The sequence below is a fragment of the Gymnogyps californianus genome, chromosome 1 (genome assembly GCF_018139145.2).
Source record: "Gymnogyps californianus isolate 813 chromosome 1, ASM1813914v2, whole genome shotgun sequence".
Lineage (NCBI taxonomy): Eukaryota > Metazoa > Chordata > Aves > Accipitriformes > Cathartidae > Gymnogyps > Gymnogyps californianus.
The window spans coordinates 131,058,135-131,082,753 of NC_059471.1; the positions used below are offsets into that span (position 1 = coordinate 131,058,135).

Sequence of the window (24,619 nt, forward strand, 5' to 3'; positions counted from 1 at the left end):
TCTCTCAATGAATAGAAGAAATAAAGAAGCTATCAAAAATAAAGACCTGCTAATTGCTGCAGTTCACATATATAATTAATGGGAACTCTATTCAGTAACAAATAGGCATTATAAAAGTAAACAGTAAAGATTATTCTTTGACTATTTAAGTGGTCAAAGGTTGATGACTTTTTTTTTTTTGTAGCAGTGGTAATGCATCTGTATCACCATATCGATCTGTATTCAGGTATTCCACATGTGTAGGATTGCTGTTAATTTTTTAGCCATCAAGACAGCTAACAAAAAGAAGTCATGGTTATTTATCTTATTGTAGCTGGTTTCTGAGATCTATTGTCCATTACACTCAACTCTGGATATGCATGTTCCCTGTGTGGCAGGGAACAATTGTCCCTGAATTAATTTACAAATACAGTACAGATGTTCTAGGGAGAAGATGGTACGATGTGGAAAACAAATGGACAATGTATAGAAACATCTCAAGAGTTACAGTTACTGTAAGGTAATTAACTTCTGAAATGGATACGCTTCTCAGAAATCTTGGCTAAATAGTTTAAGATCTAATGTAATAAATGAATGTAAAGAACTTGTACTAGGAATTGTGGTCTACTTAGAAAAAAAACTTGAGGAAAGAAGGAATTATTTTGACAGTTTCTGAGTCAAAACAGATGACTCCTCTTTTCACCTGTTTGCTAACTACACATAGTGTCTTAGACTTTAAAAAGACAGTTGCTTGTAAATTGATTACAGTATCTGCAAGGATGGTATGTAGCCTATAGCACCTAAAAGGAACCAGAACTCTGGGCAACCTAAATATGTGTAAACAGAGAAGGTACTTAGGAATATAAAGTCCTTTTGATGAAAATTTAGGATACCTAAAGGTGTCCACAGGACTGAAGAACAGTTCAGGTCTTTTCTGGATCCCATATGACTGTTTAGATGACTGAAAAAATATATGGATGCTTTTGTGGTGCCAAAAATACCCAAAGCCCAACTGATCTACACATCAGATGTTTAAGTCCGGGAATGTAGTTCTCAAAACCATATTCAGCTATTTCCTAATCCCAAAGATGCCTAAAATCTTCACATGCCTAAAATTTTCATCATTAACATTCCCTATGTGCCTTAAGTTCTGATTCTGAACAAAGCCAAGAGCATTTTAGTCTTGACATGGCTGCATAACTCAGTGGTTACTTAACTCCTTCATCTACAAACTGGACACTTTTCTGTCTCAGTTGACAAGCACAAGTTCAAGGGTAATCACACACACAGGCTGCTTTCAATGAATTCTACTAAACATACCTGGGTAGATCCATCCATCATGTACTTTATGACAGTTCCTTGACTGGTGATGACTCTTGACACCTCTTGTTCTGTTTGCCTTGCCACAGGTGTATATAGATGAGAGTTCTTTACCTGTTGGGGATAACTCTGCCTAACCAGAATTTCCAGAGTAGGCTGCTTGGCCTGTTCTCTTTTGGTGTCTTCATGCTTTATTTCACCTTCTGTAACCTCATGTTCCTTCTCTCCACTTTCCATAACCTCTTCCTCCTTTACATCATTTGCTTTGGCCTCACCTTTCTCAGCCTCCTCTTCCTTGGCTTTGGCCTCACTTTCCTTTACCACCTCTTTCTCAGCTTCAGCTGTAGTGGCTTCACCTTTCAAATCTGAAAATAAATCCTAGATTACTTAATACTGCGTAGCACACATTCAAACAGTGCTAAAGAGCCAGCATCATGGTGTCTACAGAAGGTATGCAACTTCAGGTGAGTAAGACTAACCCTCCTTGGCTTCGTCTGTAATCCACAGAGTAAGGGACAGATTCTGTTTTTCAGAGAACAATTCAAAGCAGTCATCTACTCAGAAACTCTGCATCCTCCTGTGGAGGTGTCTGTCTTTCCAAATGAAAATAAGGGAAATTTGAAGATGGATTTATTATGGATGCTGAACTTTTGGAAGACTGACACTAGGTGAGAGGAATTTCCTAACTGCCCATAAAGGTGAAAAAAGCTATGAGTTTCACCAAGTTTGAGTTTGTATAGGAACTAAAGTTAGATATTTTGTCTACTTGAAGAAATAAGGTTTTTAGATTAAACTATGGCAGTGTGTTGAGTATGCTAATGAGTATAATTATGGTAGTTGTGTCAAGAGACCACATGTATGTGTCCGTAATTGCTCTGTTCACCTCAGCTATTCAGCATTTCAACTTATGCTCCTTGCCAAACTATGTATGTTTGAAAACCCTCTGCATCTTCTTTACTTCATACCAGATTGATCAGAGCACATTTACCCTAAACTGGCAAAATCTGCCAAGCTGGCTGCATCTGCAGGGGCATTACCACCGGAGACAGAGATGTGATCATCCCACTCTACTCAGCACTTGTCAGGCCGCACTTGGAGTACTGTGTCCAGTTCTGGTCCCCACAATTCAAGAAAGACGTGGACAGACTGAAGACGGTCCAAAGGAGGGCCACAGAGATGATAAAAGGGCTGGAAAATCTGTCCCATGAGGAAAGGCTGAAGGAGTTAGGTCTCTTCTCCCCGGAGAAGGCACAGGGGGGACCTCATCACAGTATTCCAGTACTTAAAGGGCAGCTACAAAGAGCACAGAGGCGCTCTCTTCACAAGGAGCCACATGGAGAAGACAAGGGACAATGGGTACAAGTTGCACCAGGAGAGGTTTCATCTTGATATAAGAAAGAAATTTTTTACAGTGAGAACAATCATTCACTAGAACAACCTCCTCAGGGACGTGGTAGAGCAGACCCCATTGCTGCAGGTTTTCAAGATGCAATTGGACAGGGTGCTAGATAATCTCATCTAGGCTCCCTTTTCCACAAAAGGTTCGACCAGATGATCTTTCAAGGTCCCTTCCAACCTGGGCTGTTCTAGGATTCTATGATTTTGATGTTAAAAGGAAAGAGAAGCGTGAGAAGAAAAATGAGGGAAGCTTTTACTAACAATTCAGGTCTATGCGGCCAAAAAAAATAAAGCAAGACATTCCTCTCTCACATGATTATAAATTTGTGTTGGATCCTTGTGTACCATACTACGTTTATTAATGCTATTTAATATGAATTTCTTATTTTTTATTAATTTATATACACTGGTCTTACCACTTGGCTGGTTTCTAAGAGGTATGTTGTTTCATCAGTTGCCAGGAAGACAAATGATTCCGCCGGGTTTTATGCAACAGCTCACACATAGGATGTGTTGGAATTACTGCTAGCATGTACTTGGTGTGTGTGATAAATTTGGTTTATTCCTGGATATAGGCACCTCTGTAGTTGTGCTGATCTATTTTCACATACTCATTATCGTCAGTACAGCCTGGGCTGGACAGATTTGTTGTACATAGGTATTAAATGACATCTGTAGGTGGCTGTTTTTAAAATTGATCAGATGACAATAACAAACTTCACATTTGTCTGCTTCAAAACCTAATGACATGACTACAAAACCCCAAGTTTACTATAGCTTACATTATGCAAAGATGAACCTCATGCTGGTTTTCAAAAACACTGGGAAACAGAATCATTGCAGAAGGATAAGTCAGACACAGAAACTTATAAGTATCTATATACCCCATCAGTCTTCTAAAGGACATTCAACGATAAGGGCAGAAAGGCTTATTACGACCATCTTCTCTGTATGTACTGGATGGCATAAACCAAAGGACTTACGTGAAATAATTCCTGTTTGAAACTGATCATTTTTTTTAGAAAGGCAACAAAACCTGATTGTAAAATATCCAGCAGCAGAGAGTCCATCACAGCCTGGGTTAGTTTTGTTAATCATTCTTACCATTAAAAAATGAGTATAACTTAAATCTAGTATAAAGTACTACTTTCCAGTTTCAAGCCCCTGAAATTTGTAATACCTTTGTATACTATGTTTACCAGCTATCACCAAAATTCTGTTTCCTTATACCTCCAGACTGGCACCAGTCACTCCTTTGACCTTTTTCTTGGTAACTAAATTGAGTTCTTTGGTGACATGAGCTCACTATAAGATACATCTTCCAATGCTTTAATCATTCTTGTCACTCTTCCCTGAATCTTTCAAAATATGAACATCTTGTCTTGTGGACTTAAGAACAGTACATACGATTCCAAAGGAGGTGCAGATATAGGTAACATAACAATCTTCCTGTTATCACTCAAGATTCCTCGATATATATGCATTTATGAATTGAATTTGCTCATTTTTCTTTAGTATTCCAATATACGTGCATACTCAACTGATTATCCAACATGACTCCCAAGTGCATTTTAAGGTTGCTGTTTTCCTGCCCCCAATCTGTTATGTCCAACAACTTGCAATTCTAGATTTTACGTTTGTTTGAACCAGAACACATTATTTACGTTGCAAATACTATAAATAGACATTATGACAGACTTAGCAATCTGAGACGTTAAAAAAATTCATATTGTTACATCTAAACCCATCAAGGCAGAAATAATTTTCTTCTGTAATTTTAACTTCTTTTAAATTCCTTACTTTGCAGTGGCTCAGAAAACTAACCTCCAAAACTTTCACCAAGGAAAGTTAATACTAGTCCATTGGGACAGGAGACGTTCAAACTTGGGAAAGCAAGAGCATTTGACATCACTTGTGTTTGGGAAGCTGATTCTTCCATTTCCATCTACAGAATGAAACATGAATTAGTTTTATTCCACATTTTAAAAGAATAAAGAAAAAATTAGACTACAGATTTCAATTGTAACAAAACATTTAAAAAAAATGCTTTCTACCACTTATTTTTAACATTTTGAGAGTTTATGGATTCTGAAGTGGAAACATTAGCTTATTTTCTTTGATTATGCTATCTTCTTTCATTCCTCTATTAACCCTTGAAGAACAACCCTTCCTAACTTTATTCACTTTGCTGAGTCATTATGCTATCTTGTGCACAGTGTCAAGAAGAGAGGACAATAAATAGATAATGTAAAGCAGAAGAGCGTGAAATAATTCTTGAAGTTGCACATCAGTTATTTTACCTATAGTCATTAAAAGAGCACAAAAGATAAGTAGAGCAGTACTTCCAGTCTGCTGCAAATATAGCAGACTTGAGAAGGGGACAGGAAGGTATGTTTGGCAGTCAGAACGTGTAATCCTCTTTGCACTGCTCTGTAGTGGAAACTCTTCTGATGACTAGAAAAGATGAAGTTGACCTAAGGAATGTCTGAAGACCCTGGAACGTTTGGAAAAAATACAACAATAGATCCTTTGATGTCATCCCCCCCAAAACCTATGTGACAATGAACTACACTACACCAGTAGTCATAAGATGAAAACAGTTTTGGGTTGCAGACAGATGTAACAGAGAACTTGTCCTGGTATTACCCCATATTCTTGATTTTTAGGAATAGAAATATAGGGAAAAATAGGCAGATGTTTTGCCACCTGTTTTTCAGCATAAAGGATGCTGTACATTTTATGGTTATTTTACATAATATTACTGGGTAATTAAGGCTACTCTCAACACCCTAAGATTGTAGTCACAGGATCATGAGCTAGAAGTCACAGAATAGGGCAGAAGTAACCCTCAGTTGTCATCTACTTCTCTCTGTCCAATAGTTAAAAAAAAAAAAAAAAAAAAAAAAAATCGAGTATACCTATATCGTTAGAGAAAACTATTAATATAACCCATTCTAAAAATTTCCAGGGCTGGAGGTTTCGTGGCAAACTATTCCAGTGCTTCACCTTGATTAACCTTATTGACATTTTCCTACCCCTTACCCTGAATCTCTCTTGCAGAAAATTAGTTTACTTCTGATTATTTCTTCTGATTATATGGGCTAGCATATGAGATGATGGTGTCCCTCTAGTCTTTACAGAAGGCTATTCTGTCTCTCAATTCTAGATCAAACAAACCCAAACCAAGTCTTTTAATCTTTCTCCACCAGTCAAGTTTTCTAGGCCTCTGATCTTTATTGGTGCTTTCCTTAAAACTCTCCAGTGTGGCCCACATTTTTCTTGCAGTGCGGTATCCATAACAGGGCACAATATTTCAACTGGGGCCCTACCAGCCCTGAATGGAAAACAGCTTCACATATTTAGCAGGTTATACTCCTGTTTATTCACCTCAATGTGGTCTTTGCCCTTCTCACAGCAAGATGGCATTGTTGACTTATGTATAGCTTGTGATCCATCGCAACTCTCAGACCTGTCTCTGTAGAACTGTTATTGATAGAACTGTTACCCATTCTGTAGATATATATTGATTATTTATATGTAATTGTAGAACCTAGCACTTATTCTTACTGAATTGCATCCTATTTTACAGACCATGTCCATGTTAATTTGTCAAGTTTGCTTCAGGTTCTAATCCTGTCCTCCAAAATACTTGCAGACTCACATAGCCAGGTGCTGTATGCACTAATATGGATACTCTCTGTCTGAAGACATTCTAAACCAAATAGTAAAAAGCCTTTTGGAAGAGGAGGAGGAACTTAGATGTCCTCCTGACAGAATTTTAATGGTAGGGGTATTTGTTTGTATAGGGTTCGTTTGTGCCACACAATTGCTGTATGTTATGCTGAGTGCTGTTTGGCAACTCCCTACACCACTTTCCATGCTCATGCTCATGCTCTTTAAATACCTAGCTAAACCTGTTGAAATTAGGTCAGCAGGACTTTTTGTGGATATGGACAGAATCCATGTTGAAACAAGAGCCACAGCATTACTTCATCCACTAGGTAGCACAGAAGCAGCATAGGTACGTTGTGTTTAGCGAGTCTTCAAGGCTACTCTTACAACTCTCAGTATGTGTTCATTCTTGTCTTTCTTATTACTTTCTCCTCTCATTTGCTTTGTAATGGAAGCTATCTCCTGTTTCTAATAAACCTGTACTGCATTTAACCCTTCATTTCCATATTGCCCATTCTACCTCTTTGAACAGCTCAGCCCGGCTCTGTCAACAAAATTATGATCTCCATTGAACCTCCCTTGCCAAGGGAGCCGAGAAGATAAGTCATAAGCCTCTGGTGAGGGCATAGCAAGAGTGATTTTGAGAGAAATGGCCAAAAGTAACCAGAGTAGACAAAAGACCAGTTTTCCAAGACACAGTTCTGAAAAAGAAACATTCAGATCTTTAGACCAGAAGGTGGTGAACTTTTTCAGGGCAGTGCCCTAGAAAATGGTAACAAGAACTAAAGTAGAGTTTCATGAAATGCCTCTGGAATTGGAAGCCACCACAGCTGGATGAACTAGTGTTAATTTTCTGTGGAGAAATTCTGAGGAACAGGACAAAAGATAAAACAGTGCAGGAAAAGATGGCAGACCTGGTGCCACTCATGTTCTTTACATATCACCCACCAGCCTATGGAAGAAGCAGAACATAAGAGGAAGGAATGACTGGGTTAACGGAAAATAATTGGTCATGAAAAGTATTAAATGCAGTAGATTGGACTTAAATTTGTCTCAGAGTGAGAACCGGGACATTTTATTAGCAGTTCTTTCTGCATCATTTCAGCCATACTTGATTAAAGATGGAACAAAGTAGGGGGAAAATTAAACACACTACTATATGCTTTAAGTATTTTTGCAATTAGTCTGGAAAGACATTAAGAACCCCATTTAACATGCACATTATCTAGAAATGCTACTCTTTTGTAACTTGATCAGGTTAAAAGGGATAGCTTTTTATCACAACTATCATTAAAGAATTATCCCACACAGTATAATTTAGACCATTAGTGTTACATGAAACTGTTTATGGACCTCATTGCTTCGTGTTCTGATTATGCCTGTTTTCAGAAGACTGTCCTTTCTTAAACTGAAGGTGGTAACTAAATTGGTTCTCAATATTATTCATGTTCATTTCTGTCGTTCTCTCAGAGTTTGTTTTGTATTTCAATTGTGTCCATTTCTGGAACACTGCTGGTTGGAGAAAACAGCGTCAAAAAAGAAAAGAGGTTAAATCATCTCAAATAGAAAACTCCTACATCCTCTTCCACCATCCTGCTAATATCCCCTCCCATATTTCATTGAGAACTTTTCATGTAACTCATACTCTGACTGATCTGTGAGATCACTGGACCAAACAAGCCTCCTGTGGTTGCCTACAATATTCTGCCAATAATTAGCTAATGACCTGAAATAATCTAGGTTAGTCATTTTGCAGAGGGGAATTGCAACCCATTTCTGAACTGATATGGCCTCCCCCACTCACATGTTTTAATGCCAAAAAGCTTCTCATAGTGCTCTGTGGAAAATGTTCAAGATTAAACACTGTGCATTTCTGAGGCACATGGTCCTGTAATTCCTGTATTACTCTGTGCTAAGTATTCCATAACAGAAATTCAGAATCTGCTTTTGAAATGTTATCCATCCTTTCCAAAGACCTGCCCTGTGATAGAAGTACTTCAGTTATACGCAAAAGTAACTTCCTCAAGTTGCTGGTCCCTGGCTTGTGATCAGCTGGAAAGACCAAATTGCAGAGCAAGCTTTTGCAAAACTGTCTCCACTAATTTACTGGTTGGTTAGACTTTCCAATACAGGTTTTGGAAAGCACAGTAAAGTTCTCCTACTTGGTTAAACTAAAAATTAATTTCTAGAGCAGTTCTAGTCACTGAGATATTAATAATGTATCAGGTGTAACTGTAAAGCCAAAATTGACAAAAGTATGTAGACCATGGAAGACACACTGCTTTACATCACAGAGTCGTAAAGGCTAGCTTCATTAACAGCTGCCAACCTGTACATCTGACAACAACTGGAATAGTAAAACATATCTTTAGAAGCACCATAAATTGTTAGGAATTTGTTAAGGCACAGTTCAAAGCCCTCTGAGAAGAATATATGTTTCTGTTACATAAGTTTATGTATTTGAATTTTTCTTTGTTCCTTTTCTGTGTTCATTGGATAGCGTCTATTCTCTCACCTTTCCTTCTTCTTGCTTTACCAGGTCATCAGGTGGTGGAGGGCCTATTTTGCTACGGCTTGCTTTTGTAGATGGCAGAGATTTTCCTGATTTTTGTTTGATGCACTTATCTTTTTTTCCTGAAGCTGAGGTAACAGGAGAAATTATGGTCGGAATATGAACAGAAGGGATGTTCATAATTCTTGCTAAGACAGGATCTGTTTCATCATCTAAGGAAGAGAAAAGCAATATTTTTAATACAAGTAAGTTTCATAAATCTAGATGGCCACATTTTATTTTTTAACAAGATTTTGTACACTAAATTTTACCTTAGAAATAATAATCTCAGTGGGGGAGTTTATTATTTCAGATAGAGGGACTGAATATATGAAATTATTTAGAAAATCTTTCCATAGACTGACTACTTGTCAGCCTAAAAGACATCTTGAAACTATTGTTTCCCACAGATCGTCACTTGTCTCTCAAAAACAGAGAATACAATTTTTAATATTCTTTTACCTCCAGAATACTTAGATAGGTGGAGACCTTCTGAGTCTAGTATCTAGGAAATGATCACTCTTGTTATGCTTTATCATGGGCTGATCCAGCACGAACGAACTCCAGCAGTTTTGCACTACATAGATCTATTTTGCTATAATGATTCAGAAAGATTCTGATGATCTAGACTTGCTAAGACTCTCCCGATTCTTAAAGGCCAAGCATTAGGACAACCTGCTAAGCATGTTGACAGGAAGTAGTCATGTAGCCTTCCAAAACAGTTTCTCAAAAATAAAATTAATACAAACTAAGATTTTCTGTAAAACATTTTTGTTTCAACAAACTGACACTTCTTTTTAATCAGAAAACCCCAGCCAGCTCTAACGTTAATACTTTCTAACATTTCTTAACAAAAGATTTTTTTTAACGATCTTTTCTTGCTTGAAGGCAGCCTAAGTCCCAAACCTACAACTCATGAAATAGCACCTTGTTTCCCATCCAGATAATTTAAGCAATTGAATTCTTGTTTGTTTTGGAGAACTTGTTACCCCAGATGGAACAACTTATTATCCACATCTTAACAACAACCATATAGATAAGAACTGAAAACACCAGTGAGCAAAACATGAGGATCTCAGAAATCATCTTTTGAAAACCTTTCTTAAATAAATAAAGCAAGCTTGATTTGCTTAGTAGTTTCTACAAAGTATGAAGTGTAACGACAAGTCAGTCATTTCAAGAATGTCTTTAGGAAGACTTCCAAAAATCCTTTTTTTTTTGTTTTGGTAAAACTACGTTTTAATTCTGCTTCTTCCAATGACCAATATTATTTAATGTGAAAACTGATACATCAGGCAAAGAAAAGTTAAATAACTCATTGACAAATTGCAAGCCAGATCACATTCAGACAAAGAAGGAAAGAAATGCATCTGGAAGCATGCTAATGGAACCATCCTGGTGTGAGATCATAGCATTTTCTGTAATGCAGATGAAGTGTTAGTATATTTTTGGTGAAAAAGATAAAAGGTAGGCTTAAGTGCTACTATGTCCACTGTTTCCAGAAAGGTTCTGGCATAGACGGTTTTAGCTCTGCAGATAAGAAAATGCAGGGGCCACCTTAAAAATAAAGTTCTAAACTATTAGAAAGGCTGCCTGCATGTTCATTTGACTTATGGATGATTCTAGATTTATGGCAACTGCAAAGGTAACCCAAAGTTTAAGACTAGGCTAGAAGAAACTATTAGATCATCTGGTGATAAAGTCCTATTTAGGAGTCCATGGATAACAAGCCTTCCACCTCAGTTTTTAACCTTCAATCTCAGTTTTTGTCTTGGTGCCAGCATTAGGGAAATGCACAGATATCTGAATATACCCATGACCCTTAGCCTGAAAGGGAAATTTAGATCACTACAAAGATTTTTGAAATCCCCATTTTCATTAGCTGATGCATGCCTGATGCATAAGAATCTGATGCTTTGTTAGGTGGCTCTGCTTTCATGTACTGAAATTTATGCTGCGTGGCTTTTACAGCTCATTGGAAGTCTGAGGAAAGGCAAACAAATCTGTTTTATTTGTAATATGCTACAGATAAATTCTCAGCTAATTATATAAAATAGGAAAGTTTAAAATTCTCCACGGGGTCCATTCTGATACACATTTATTAGACAGCATGGCCATGGAATAAACAAGTAGTAGTACCCGTCTCCAGGTGGATGGTGAGAAGAAACAGCTGACTAAAACTTTGACAGAGCTAGTGCTCCACAGTAAAGTAGGATAGCCAAAATGAATGATTCTGAGGCAACTGTCCAATAAAATCATTAGTGAATGTAATCCATCTTGTCAGGTGAGTATAAATATCCATGCGAACACCGCAAACTGGGTATAAGCAAGTTCTTTATATATAGTGAGGGGAGCTATCCTTCACAGCTACCTGTGCTGTGAAGTGGAGCATGCTCAGTTTCAGATGACACTACTTTCCAGAGTGCTGAATTTAGGAATAGAAGCTGTTACAGGCTCTTGACCCCTAAGGAAATTTCACCTGCCCCTTTACTCTGGTTGCCCTGAAAAATGAGAACATAGTGTCTAAAGGTAACAATAAAAAAGAGTGGATAGTTGAGACTGAAGGAAAGTGTCTTTAGGAATCTTGAGAAAGATGGGAAATTCCAGAGGACTGTCAGATTAAGGAAGGTTTCCTTCCTCCTGCACACACATGCAGATTTCTAGCACTTGGAGTTGTACTCTCGTAATTTCATCAAGGCACAAAGAGCAAGTGCAAAGGTTCTATAATACCCAGAGGTGAAAGCCCCGCAGGTGCTCAAGCAGTGCCAGATTCACAAAGCAATGAGGAGCTTACTTCTAAGCCTGGCTGTAAGGTGATCTGAAGTTAGATTTTGGTCATGCTAGAGAAAACAAATAATAATTCAAAACTTAAACAAACATTAACATTTAACCAAGAAATAAAAAACATGCATAAAGCTGGCAACCGGCCTGAGGCCTTTTGTCATCTTAGCTTCCCTTAAAGGAAGATGGAAGAGATAAAATGAGAAAAACAATAAGAAAAATGAGAATTAGAGAGGTTCCAGAAAATGATTTCAGTAATGCAGGGAAAATGAGTAATTTGCACCCAATTTAACCAATCAGTGGAGAGAAACTGTGGATTACATGGCATACCATTCTACATTAGGGATGGATGGCATATGAGACTAGTCTAAGCCAGAATATTTCTGGTCAGAATTTTTCTGAGCACTTACGATACAAATACCCACAAGGGGAATTAGGCATAAGCAATGGATTGTAGAAAAACTGCAAACAATCAAAGAATGCCAGTCAACAGTGCTGCACTAAAGCTCAACATGGCAAGGATTATTCTAATGTAGAATAGGATGCTTATGGTAGATGTGAAAAAGCCTGAACATCACAGCTGACATGTAAGTGTTTAATCAGGCATGTCTCTCTCTTATGCCAAAATACAAGTTTTCATAGTCCACTACATTGTGAATACTCTCTTGGCCCAAGTTTAAAAAGTCATTTTTTAGTAATTAATTTGTAAAATGTACTTGAACAATTAAAACTGAGTGTATAGTTGAATGGTTTACCACAGTCCACACAAAGATGCATTCAATTAAATGTTTTCATATTTTAAGAGCTGAAAAATGCTGGGATTATTTTCTGATCAGAGGAGGGTTTCACTTTTATCCGTATGATGGTTTCAGTGGCCTTTCAAATGTAATGGAAACAAAAAGCTCTTGGTAAAAGCAGACGCTATTTTCACTGTGGTTTTGTGAAGCAATTGCTTCCAGTTGGTGAATGTGTTTATTGAAAGGCTGAGAGAAATCCCTCATTATGTCTGCACAACTGTAACGTAAAGTCCAATTCCTAACGTAAAATGAAAGTTCCATAATTACCTATATAAGTTTACAAAAATATTATTTCTTGGAAAACCAAGAAGACTCCTCAGCAAATCACATTTTCTTTGGCTTAAATTAATGGGCTGATTTTGCTGGGCTACTCAATAACAATACTTGCAAGTTTCTCCCTACACTGCTCTGTTTTCACAGTAAGTAAAAAAGCATGGAGACCTCCCTCCATTTTGAAATTTGAATCATAGAATATTCTTGACAATGTAATCTCATCTTGAGCCTTGCTGAAAATTCCCCACCATGTAATAACAGCTGCTGAGAAAGGCAGAATTGCATGCAACAAATTATTGGGTTAAGGAGTGTATGAAGGAAAAAAAAAAAAAAGGAAAAAAAAATAATTCCCCCTATGGTTCTCAGATATCCTCTTTTATTTGCTTACTTTACCTGCTGTCTTCCCTGTAGGTCCATAATAGCTCAGGGACAGCTGGATTCCATTTTCCAAGGTGGCTGAAAAAGATCCAAACTTGCTCACAGCCTTCTTTTGATTTTTCAATCTTCCTTTAAAAAAATTAGAATGAATTTTAAAGATAGCAACACACACCAGAACCACTTGACCTGCAAACTAATGACTGGTGTGAACAGTGGCACCTCAGTGTGGATGACTAACGTGTAAAATAGATTAATATAGGACAGGGAAAACTTTATCATTCCATTCATAGGGTAGTATATAACAGTCAGTTTTGCGTAACATAGCTGTGATTTTTCATCTAGAAATTGCATTCTAATTAGTTAGGTGTGTAAAAACAGTTTTAATAGCAACAACTAGTGAAAAGTCTTTGTGAATTTAAACAGCAAAGAACCTAGTTCTGGAGTTAAGGATCCTGGTTCCTGTTCCCTACTTGGCTGATAAGAATGCTAAACTGCTCATTTCTATCACACGTGGCCTACACACTAATAAAAGTCACTGTCTCTCAGATATTGTCACAGGGTCTGTACCTTGAGGAGAAAGTAAAAGAAAGGAGAAAAAGTTGAGAAATTAGATCCAAAGATATGTCTGGCATTCGTGAAAGTGGATCAGGAGACAAGCTCACTTAGAGGTGCAGGACAAGATGTCAAGTGATGAGTACATCATCCTTGAAAACCACATAAACTATGCAAGGTAACACCTCCGGTACAGTGACACTGGATCCTACCTTGCCTCTAGTTCAACTCCTACTGCCTTAAAGAAACATTCCACTGCTAAGAGAAAATTCTTGGGATTTCCAATATGGGGAACAGCTTCTTAAAACTGTGAGAAGCAGCAGAGGAGACTACAAAAGAAGGTTAAGGCAGACACCCAACACCTAGCCATCTCCCAGTTCTTTCATCAACAAGGCACACATGCTGAGACCTCGTCTGCTCCTATTTACTGTCTGTCATTGCAATGTTCGTTGGTGAGTACCACCTGCAGGATGCTGTTTTGCCATTTTGACTGCATTAAAAGCTTACCATTGTACCATTCAGCCACTGCCAAGTATCAGAGCGGACTGATTCTTCTCTACTGCCTTTCTATAAGGTACTCTTCTTTACACAGGAGGAAAGCTTCTCACTCATGCCAAGTACAACTTGCCTCAGATGCTAGCACACTGGTGACTGAAAGTACCACTTGGAGACCACAGATTTATACAGGTCTACTTTCAGAAGGGTAGACAAGAAACACCTCATCTGTGGAAGGGATGCAAATTTTCTATTCAGACAACCTACAATTACATCACTGGTGGCAGTTGAAGCCCAGGAGAGGAGCAAGAGCAGGATGCTTTCTAACACTGATGAAGATTAAAAGAGCTAACACACCTACCAAAAGTTATACTTTTCCAATACTCTTCAGTTCAGTGAGAGCAATTCCATAGTGCTTTTGGCAAACATACACACAAATTGTAACAGACTGGCTTCCTTCTTGGAAACACTCTCATCTGGGTTCAGAAAGGATTTGGATTCAATGCTTTCTGAGTGTTAGCAACATGTCATCCAGCAGTAGAAGGTGCTGAACTGCAGAAAGATCTGTTTCCACAGCAAAGGTCTTGAGGAGGCACTAATGCTATGGTCATCTGACTCACAAAAGGAGGTCCAGTTCAAAGGGGGAAATCTTCCCTTTCAAGGGCAGACATTTATTCTGGTCACAATGGACATGATTCAGTTTGCATCTTCTTAGGCTTTCCCAGGCCACATTAAGATCTGAAGGAGTCCTCCACTAAAGAAGAAAATTCTTAAGGGAGTGACTCTTTTCATTGATTTCCTTGCTTTGGAGAAGAGACTGGTTTGCACCTGCTGACCGGTACTGTACTTCTACATCTTGGTAAGAACTCTCTACATGGTGCTTAAGTTGGCCAACTGGATTTTTATTTCTATTTACAGAACACTGATCTTATTTACCCTTTGCCATTAGTAGGAATTTATTTTCTGTTAGTTGATAAAGTTTGCATCCAATTACTAAATATGTCAAACTACTAATTCTTTATATCAGTGATGTCAATCCACTAACCTGATCTAATTTTCTGTTCCTCATTAATTTCTTGCACTTCAATTTCTTTTAAGTTTTTCTTGGGGTCTGTAATATGAATGAAGAAATTGTGGTTGTCTTTTATCACTTTCACCTTTACCAAAGTTAGACCTGCAAAGCAATGGAATACCATTATTGCTCCCACCAGGCTTCAGAACTGTCCCACACCCAAAAAAACCCTGCACCTATAAAGCACACAAAAAAGAAAATTGCTCAGAAGTGGACTGAATTGGTTAGTAGTAGACCAAGAAGACAAAATTAAGGTTAGCTGAGTTTAGACTAAATATTCAAAAACTTCCTGACAATTAGATCTGAGAGCCTGCAGAATAACCCTGTTGCTTAGATATATTGCATTTGACTGGACAAATTATTGGAACATGCATTCTTGAAATATCATGCATTGGTTGCCATTGAACAGATAAATATGAACTGATTTTTCTCAATTTCTAATTTTCTGATACTTTAGTTATCTATCAATTGTTAACATACTACAGGAAAATGTAAACATTAGTAATGATAGAGGCTAATATGGAATTACATGGTACTCTCACAATGTCTTTAACTGAATTTCTACTACTGAGAAATGCAAAAGCATTTATGGATTAAGAAACTATGCCATCAATCAGTAACTGAGTCAAAGCAAAGCATAAAGAATTAAAGAATCACCTTTTACAAACTCTGTCTTCTCTACTTGAATCTGTCCTCCATCAGATGGGAAAAGATATTGATTTGTTCCTGATACTTGAATGAGATCCTCCCCTGTATTGTAGCCGAGAAACTGGAAAAACAAGTTTTAGATTATGCATAAATGAGAAAGGCAAGAAGCCATGAAAGAGGTAAATGAAGGACAGATCATCAGGATCCCACTGTTCTGGTCAACATTTTTTGCTTAGATGTTTAACTAATGTAATAACAACTTTAGCAAATACATAGCATGCTGTTCTCATATCCAAATAATTTCTCAGTTACTAACTGAATGTCCTGGTTTCGGCTAGGATAGAGTTAATTTTCTTCCTAGTAGGTGGTATAGTGCAGTGTTTTGGATTTAGCAGGAAAATAATGTTGATAACACACTGATGTTTTTAGTTGTTGCTAAGTAGTGTTTATACTAAGTCAAGGATTTTTCAGCTTCTCATGCCCGGCCAGCAAGAAGGCTGGAGGGGCACAAGAAGTTGGGAGGGGACACAGCCTGGACAGCTGACCCAAACAGACCAAAGAGCTATTCCATACCATATGACATCATGCCCAGTATATAAAGTGGGGGAGTTGGCTGGGAGGGGCGGATTGCGGCTTGGGAACTAACTGGGCATCGGTCAGCGAGTGGTGAGCAATTGCATTGTGCATCACTTGCTTTGTATAGTCTAATTCTTTTAGTATTACTATTGTCATATTATTATTATTATCATTATCATTATGTTTCATTCCTTTCTGTCCTATTAAACTGTCTTTATCTCAAGCCACAAGGTTTTTTTTTCCAATTCTCTCCCCTATCCCACTGGGTGGGGGGAGTGAGCAAGCAGCTGCATGGTGCTTAATTGCCGTCTGGGGTTAAACCACGACACTGAAGTAACTCGTTACACATGACAGCAGAATCTGGTCCTTCAGTGGTATGGAGCCATCATGGAAACTGAAGAGTAGCAAGTACTGGTGGCTTAACATATAATGGGAGGGAAAGAAATTCTAGCCAAGTACAAAGGGACAAAGTACGATGCCATGGGATCAGATAAAGGGCAAATAAAGATTCAGCTTTCCACCCTCTAGATTTTGGAATTCAGACACTGTAAATCTGATTCTTAGATTGCTGTGCCTTCCAAAGAGCCACAAATTGGCAAAAATTGGGTGAGTGTACTCAAGTAAGTTCAGACTGAAATGTTATATATCTCTGAGTTTGAAGTCTGTACTCAAGCAAGTTTAGACTAAAATACATTGACCTATGCAAGTTTTGGATGCAAGGCTTAGACTCTGCAAATATAAAGCAGTGCAAACTGCCTAAAAACTGTCTGGACAAAACTAGTGAAGAGTTCCCTCTGTAAGAAATAGCCCTGTTAGTATAACAGGCAGAATAGCTTGTATTAGGGCACTCCAAGAACATGAATTTTGAAACAGGAAGTGGAAGAAAGTGAACTCTTTTTACTTGATTTCCAATGTGGACAGCCAAAACTTCAACTAGGTCTAGCAGTCCCCAAATATGGCATTTGGAAGAGGTCTTTATTTTCCTCTTTCCTACCCTATCCCATGAAAATCACATTTTTAGGCAAAATTCATTCCATAAATATATTTTCCATGGGCACAAAAACATGACCAACTTATCTTTGTGTTCATGTCATATACACTAAAAACCAACCAAGTTAATTAAATAGTCTCGTGTAGGATAATCTTAAACATCAGAAACTGCTTTCCAAAACTTTTAGGAAAGGAGCTGCTGCTAAAATGGCGGAGTTAAACAAGACCTAATTAGGCTTAATTTGCCCTGAACTCCACTTTCACACTGCATAATAGCTTTGCTGTAATCTTGACTCTATGTATTAAATGGTTAGCACTTTCCTAACATGGTGCAATAATACGACTCCTTACCTTATAAACCTTCTCAGAATGTGGTTCTGGGATGTTTGGATCCTCCTCAAGTTCAGGGGCTTTTGCTGGCTCATCTTCAAACTTCTCTTTGGAAGATTTCTTGTTGGAACCTGTACTTTCTTCATGTATTATTATCTCCTGTCCTTTCTTTTTACCGCCCAAATTTTCTTTTTTTCCTTTTTTTTCTTCCTTAAGTTGTTCTTCCTCTAGTAATCGGTCCTGCTCCTCCTTCCAAGCCTACATTGAATGTTAGGAATTCAAAAGACTGTGGTTCTCTTTGTATTACAAGGTATTTCACATGTGCATGCTGAAAAGAGTACAAGTAAACAAACTCAAAGGAACCAATGTTCTAAGTCACTCTAAGACATGTTTTCCAAACGTGTCTACAGTTTTACAATATTATGCACTATATTTTGCATAGAATTACTGACCCATTCAATCCACAGGATCAGTCATTCTTGACCACAGGAGACGTATCAGATGATTATTTGTATCTTACACATTCAGTCATAAAAGAATTATTTTGTTGTGCACTTTTCCACAATGTTTATCACCAAATCAGAATGCATCACTGGTATCAGTTTATTCCCAAAACGCAACTGTGAGATAAAATGATTTTATTCTTTTACAGAAAGAGGAATGAGGTATCAATGCCAGAATTATCAACTGGTATCAGGAAGACATCTGACATTTTACGGAGTATTTAGGGCTTTGTAGCATTTTATATTCTAAGCATACCAAAGCACAAGCATTTCTGTGGAAGAAATGGTAAGCATTCACAGTTACAAGTTAAGCATTAGCCTAACTTGAGCCGTGCCAGCTCAAGTTGTGTACCCAGGAATTGGTTAACGCCATTTCATACCTACATTCCAATATCAGTACTTAAGTGCAGAGCATTACATACTATAAGAAAGATGAGACATACTTTATCTGTGAGGAGTCAAAAAAAGCAGGGGAGTACAAAATCAATTAAGCTAGATTTGTGCAGATTAATGGATAGTGCCAATGCTAAGACTTAAAAAAAACGTGTGCTTAACTCCTACCTCAGGCAGAAACTTACTGTGTGAACCTAGGCAAGTCAATTAATCTGTAGTGCATGACCATGGTCTACATCTATAAAATGGGATTCTCTGTCATAAGGGAACTTTGAGGTACCATATGTACATTTCTTAATTTCAAAGAGCTGTAGATAGTGAAAGTAGGAGTTGGGTACATAAGTATTTCCATGAATCTGGATCTTATGTTTTCTTAGCTTTATAATCAGAAAACTTCAACGAGAAGTAGGATATTATCCATAACTCTCATTTCCTAGTACTGCAATTATGAATTCCTTTTGGAATATCTAGTCTAATTCCAAACAGTCTTCCCTTAAGAAAATAACATAACTGAATCAATAAGGAATAAATTAAAGAAAATAAGAAATAAACTATACAAAAAATAGCCAAGAGGAGAAAAACTAAGAGGACTGAGTCAAGCCTATGTAAGAATGAAGGCTTACCTTCCTGGGAAAGCACTGTTATTTAGTCCATTTCAGAAATACACATGTTTTTGCCTCACCTTTAGAGAGCCTTCTCTGACAAAAGGACTTTTTTCATTGTTGGATTGAGATTCTGGAATGGTCTCCATTATGCTCTCAGATCCTGATATGCTGCCTTTGAGAAATGAAAGGGGAATAAATGAGGTTATAAATATATGAAAATTGAATAACTTTAAAAAATGGAAAAATAAAAATAAAAGAAGTGCAAGTAAATAAAAAAATGTATATTTGAAAATAGTAAAAGTATAAAAGTAGAATAAAGAAAATGTTAAATATTTTTAGAGATAAAATAGAAAGTCTGTTCAGGTTAGAAGAAAATTATTTGACAGCTAGTATTACTTGGTAGTCACAACTGGGGACCAAAGATGCTAAACAATATATGAACAAACTTAAAGACAGATGCTCTGCTTCTTGCTGTTGAAGGCTTTGTTCCTGCAACAAGCTTTTTTTATGCAGATGAGCAATGCTGAATAAACAATAAGCAGTATTTGTTATTTTTGCTACTATCACTGTTGCAGAATTCAGATCCAGTGCTTTAACCAGCTCACCAAATGCTAGAACAAGCTCAATACCAGAGTCATAGATATTACAACCTTTGAAGACAAAAAAGTGAATAAATGCTGTCTGAACCGTCAAACTTTCACTAAAAAAACCACTTACCATATCCCCTGTTTACTATTAGGGCTTTACAGCATCTATGACTCATGAAAAGGGTATCTCTCTAGGTATGTGGTTTTATAGCATGCTTGGATACCCAATATTTAACCGCTAGAAAAGATAAATTAAGGTACACTATCAGAAACTTCCAGTGAAATTACTTTGTATTAAAAAGTAGAAATTGCAGTATGGGTTACAGCAGTGCCAGTGAAATTGAAATCACCTGAAGACACTGTTGCCCATCTGCACGTCCCAGCTAGAAGCAATTACCTTCTTTCAGCAAGTGAACTTCTCTATGAATCATATCTGTCATGAGACACCAGATGGGCAAGATTCAGTCTAGCTCCTGTGACAGCTAGACAGGTACAAATTATGATTTAGAAGTCATAACTGTCCTTTTGGTTTCCAAACTATAATCAGACGTGTTAAGTGGGTTGAGGAGTAGCATTCCTATTTTTGTAAATGCTAATTGCTAGTACTAGAAGGTTTCAAAGTGCATTCTCAAAGAAGGTGAACAAAGCAAAGGCTAAATATCAACAAATCATTGTTAATACCATTTACATACACAAATAGACAATTTGGACAAAAGTTCTCTTTTGTCTAAAGGGGTTTTCAGATTTTGCTGCCTGCTCAACAGTTACTGTATGAACTGCTTACAATTCTCACTACCCAAAATGTTGCATGTAATTAAAGTTTGCTCTGCAGTCTAGTCAATTCCAGTTTCCAGTTTTAGCTTCTAGCTCACAGCTTCTGACTTCCAGCTTTTATCCTGCCCTTTTAAAAAGGAATTTTCCTGAACCGTGTTGCCAACTTTTAACTACTGCTCATCTCTTCATATGTTCAGTCATCTAAAGAGATTCATATTTGTATGTAATCCTTAAAGTAATTCCATTAAATAAACACAGCTATTGTAAATGTAAATTGACATTAAAGGTCTCCGTTTTCAGAACAGAGGATGATGCAGAATATTTAAATATGTGTACTTAATTCATTTCAAAACATATCTATGTCTAGACAGATGACAAAACAAGGTTACTCTATGAAAAAATACATGCAATTCTGCTCTGAACAACTTTGGGTCTCAGCACTCAACATGAAAAATGAATTTTCTAGGATAAAACAAAAAGATACCCACTTTTGGCTTTCTTAGGGAAGCCAGTTTTTTTGACAGCACATGCAGACAATTCAAAAGATCCTTCTGCCATGGCTTTTTCCAGTTTAAGAGAGTCTATTTCCTTAGCCATCTTCTCTTCTTGGTATTTGACTTCTTCCTCTTTCACCCAGTCTTCAATTGAGTTGGCCACCAGCTCAAGATAGTTCCTGAAAAGCACAACATTTCTCTATTTACCATAATACAGTTTTCACTAATATGATTTCAGGTCAAACAAGATCACTTGGCTTCTCAGTTTCTTATACAAATAATATTCTATAACCTTTGAGAGAAGGCTTGTGTTTGACAGGGTTTCTCTCAGTTTTTCCAGGAGGTGGTACTTTTGCCTGGCTGGTATTTGCTTAATACATCTTACGTTTGAGATTTTGGTTATCCTTTCTGCAAATGGATATTAGAAATTTGTCTTCCAAAGAACGCCTGCTCCCAAAGAAAATCCAGAAAGTCAGAAAACATAGAGATATTCAGTTTAAGAAAGGTTCATACTCATTCTCCTCCTCACTGTTTTACCACCAGGATAACTTCTTTTCTTAGTTGCTCTTGATCGATACTGTCTTTTAGAATACATTTGCTTGTTCAGCAATTGAGGTGTTATTCTATTTAATTTCTAGCTCTTCTTTATTGGTGTGACAAGAAAGGTGTTTGGAAATTGTCATCCAAATCCAGATTAGAGAATCAGTGCACCGTAGCCTGGCGTAAATTAAGAATATTCACAATTAACAATTAAGTTGAAGTGAGCACTGAATGACCAACTGATCCAGAGTTTGCAGCCGGTATCTGTGGTTGCTTTGTCTCATCTTCCAAAGATGTCTGACCTGACTGCTAAAATAGTTCATTGTGAACAACTGCTTCCAAGGTAGGATGAAGCCTGGAAGTCTTATATGCAGTTGCCACTCAACCTCTTGTTTGGAGTGTTACCATAATTCTTTAAAGTAAAATTCTTCATGTGTGCAAAACTAAAAGGGGCTTTTAAAGAATGCATGAGAGTCGGTTGTTGTGTCTTCATAATGTTTTGCATTTATAAGTTAAAGATGATTCAACTGTATTGAAAAGCTCTGTATGCGTTACAAGTTTTTGGTTGTGAACATGTAGGCAGCACAACCAGTTCTTGACCTCATGACAGTTTTAAAGTTCTTATTGCAGCATTACACTGTACAGCCAAGAGAATTAATATGTAGGCTATCTACACAGACTGGAGATGTATACAGTTCATGTACAGCTTCAAGATACACAAGTCTCTCCCAGCTTCTGCAATGTAGGTGGAGTCTGCTTTGGGAAACTTGCATGGAGAAACTGTTGATCATATACTCAGTAGGGTCAAGGTGACTCTGCTTGTAACTGAAGAAAAGTGTACAAGCTATAAAACCAAAGGTGTTGAAAACAAAAGGCAAAACTAGGCTGGAACCTAGAGCTGCCAGTACTGGAAAAACTTGATACGTTATAAATAAAAAAAGAGATTATTCGTGTGGAAAATATTTTAGGGCAATGAAACAGTCATTCAAAGTCAAAAATATACATTCTATTAATATGTGTTCTGATGTCACTACTGCCAATGTCTGACTCAGAATCATTTCTCAGAAAGGCTTATTCTTTTCCAGTAACTTGTGGAATGTGTTTACTATGAAACAGTAAACAAATGTCATAAGATTAACTTTGAGCAGAAGAATAGTTTTGATAGTGTCTGAATTCATTTGACTTCCTGATAGAGTAGCCACTTATCCTAACCGGAGTTGAAATGTTTTATGCACACATACCACTGCAGGCACATGTGCCCATGCCTTTGGATCCCCTTAGTCAGTAGCATCCATTGGATTTCACACGCAGCCTCCTGCTGCCTACCGTTTGAACAGTAAAACTCCTGATTTTTCGGATGTCCTACGTGAACTACAGGACCTGATATCCATAGAGAAGGAAGGGTAACCGGGATCTCCAGGAGCAAAAGCTGCTGCAACATAAGAAATTTAATTTCCCCCTTGCATGAGAATTTGCTGTAACAAGACCCACTGTAACCAACTGATTAGCAGGTAACAGAAGTATATTCCAGACAGCAACTATGGAACAACCCTACAAAGTGGGTCTGTGGTCTATAGGATGTCACAATAAAGAAGTAACAAGTAAACACAGGTAGAGAACTCCTAACAGGGAGATAGTCAAGCACAGCGTCTGTTGTGTATTTGTAACTCTCTTGTGGTGAAAGTGTGATTCTTAAATATATCCCAAAAATTAGAATGATAGTAATTTTAATAAAAGGAAAATCAATAAATTGTTACTAAACTCATCAGGAGCCAGTTATTTCATACAAAGGTAAAAAATAGTAATACTACTGCTTAAATAATAAGTAGGGTTTGTGCTTGTCTCTGGCAATTCAGCAGGATCTGGAAGCTAATTGCAGGCAACAGCTTGAAGCACTCCAGGTATTTAAAGACTGTCTTCCACATAAGTATTATGTTGCTTGGAAACATACACTAGCAAATATTTATGATACTTTGTCTGGAAATCTGAAATGGCCTTTAGCAAAAAGGTTGAGTAAGGTCAGAAAATGTGCTGATTATTTTGCAGAGAAAAGGCAGGTATAGATGCCACACAACAGAACCAAATGAGAGCCCATAGCTCTTCAAAGATACTAAGTAGCATACGTAGCAGTGACATTGAATATTTCTATGAAGCAAGGGCAAAGCCAAACGTTCTTGTTAGCTTTCATGCCAGTTTATTTAGGAACTCCTTGCTGCTCTGAAACAGAATCTGATAAAGTGTCACTGAACAAAGACAGCGTGCCCCAAGTAGAAGCTATCTTTAATGTCTAAGCCTTATTTCCAGTGTACATGGAAGAGTAAGAAGGAGAAAGCATATAGCTATTTCATCCTTAACTGAACTATAACGCATCTACCAGAGAACATGCTTCATTCCTTCTTTGGATGCAAAATTAGCAACTTTTGTTTTGCATGTATCAAGAGCTCCTCCCATTTCTCAATTAGCCTTGAATTGACTATTTCAATGCCCTTTCAAGGTGACCAGCCAAATTGTTCTAGGACCCCATAGATGAAGAGTTGTTGTTTCAAGGAGAAACGCTTCCTGAGGAGGTCTGGTTCCTCACTATCTGCTCCTACAGACAACACAACAACAATATACCATTGGGATGAGGTGTTACACAGTGTATGTAAACACAAAGTGACATGTTAGATGTACTAGGGTATGTGACCTGGTCTCCATGTCTGTTCCAAAAGAGCATGCGTCTCCTATAGGTCTCATGTCATATATGTCAGCCCTGTGCAGACATCACAGATACACCAGGCAGCTAAACTGGCACCACGTGTTTATGTTTAAGCAACTTGAATCAGGCCCTTAATGTCCAGTGCCCCAAAGAAGAGTAGGAATAGCTGGCAAAGTAAACAGCTCTGGGCTCCAATAGAATTTTGTGTAACAG

General features: G+C 37.5%; 1 protein-coding gene across 1 annotated transcript in view; it reads right to left on the reverse strand.

Annotated features, from left to right (window-relative positions):
- The window catches only part of SPAG17 (sperm associated antigen 17), a 117,279-nt gene that overhangs the window by 36,375 nt on the left and 56,285 nt on the right, over positions 1-24,619 (reverse strand). Inside the window, exons 18-26 of the mRNA XM_050894300.1 lie at positions 21,163-21,347; positions 19,391-19,485; positions 17,834-18,070; positions 15,926-16,037; positions 15,242-15,370; positions 13,165-13,278; positions 8,885-9,093; positions 4,522-4,642; positions 1,300-1,664 (exon numbers count right to left, since the gene is read on the reverse strand). Coding sequence (XP_050750257.1) covers positions 1,300-1,664; positions 4,522-4,642; positions 8,885-9,093; positions 13,165-13,278; positions 15,242-15,370; positions 15,926-16,037; positions 17,834-18,070; positions 19,391-19,485; positions 21,163-21,347 — 1,567 coding nt within the window. The remainder of the gene's footprint in view (positions 1-1,299; positions 1,665-4,521; positions 4,643-8,884; positions 9,094-13,164; positions 13,279-15,241; positions 15,371-15,925; positions 16,038-17,833; positions 18,071-19,390; positions 19,486-21,162; positions 21,348-24,619) is intronic.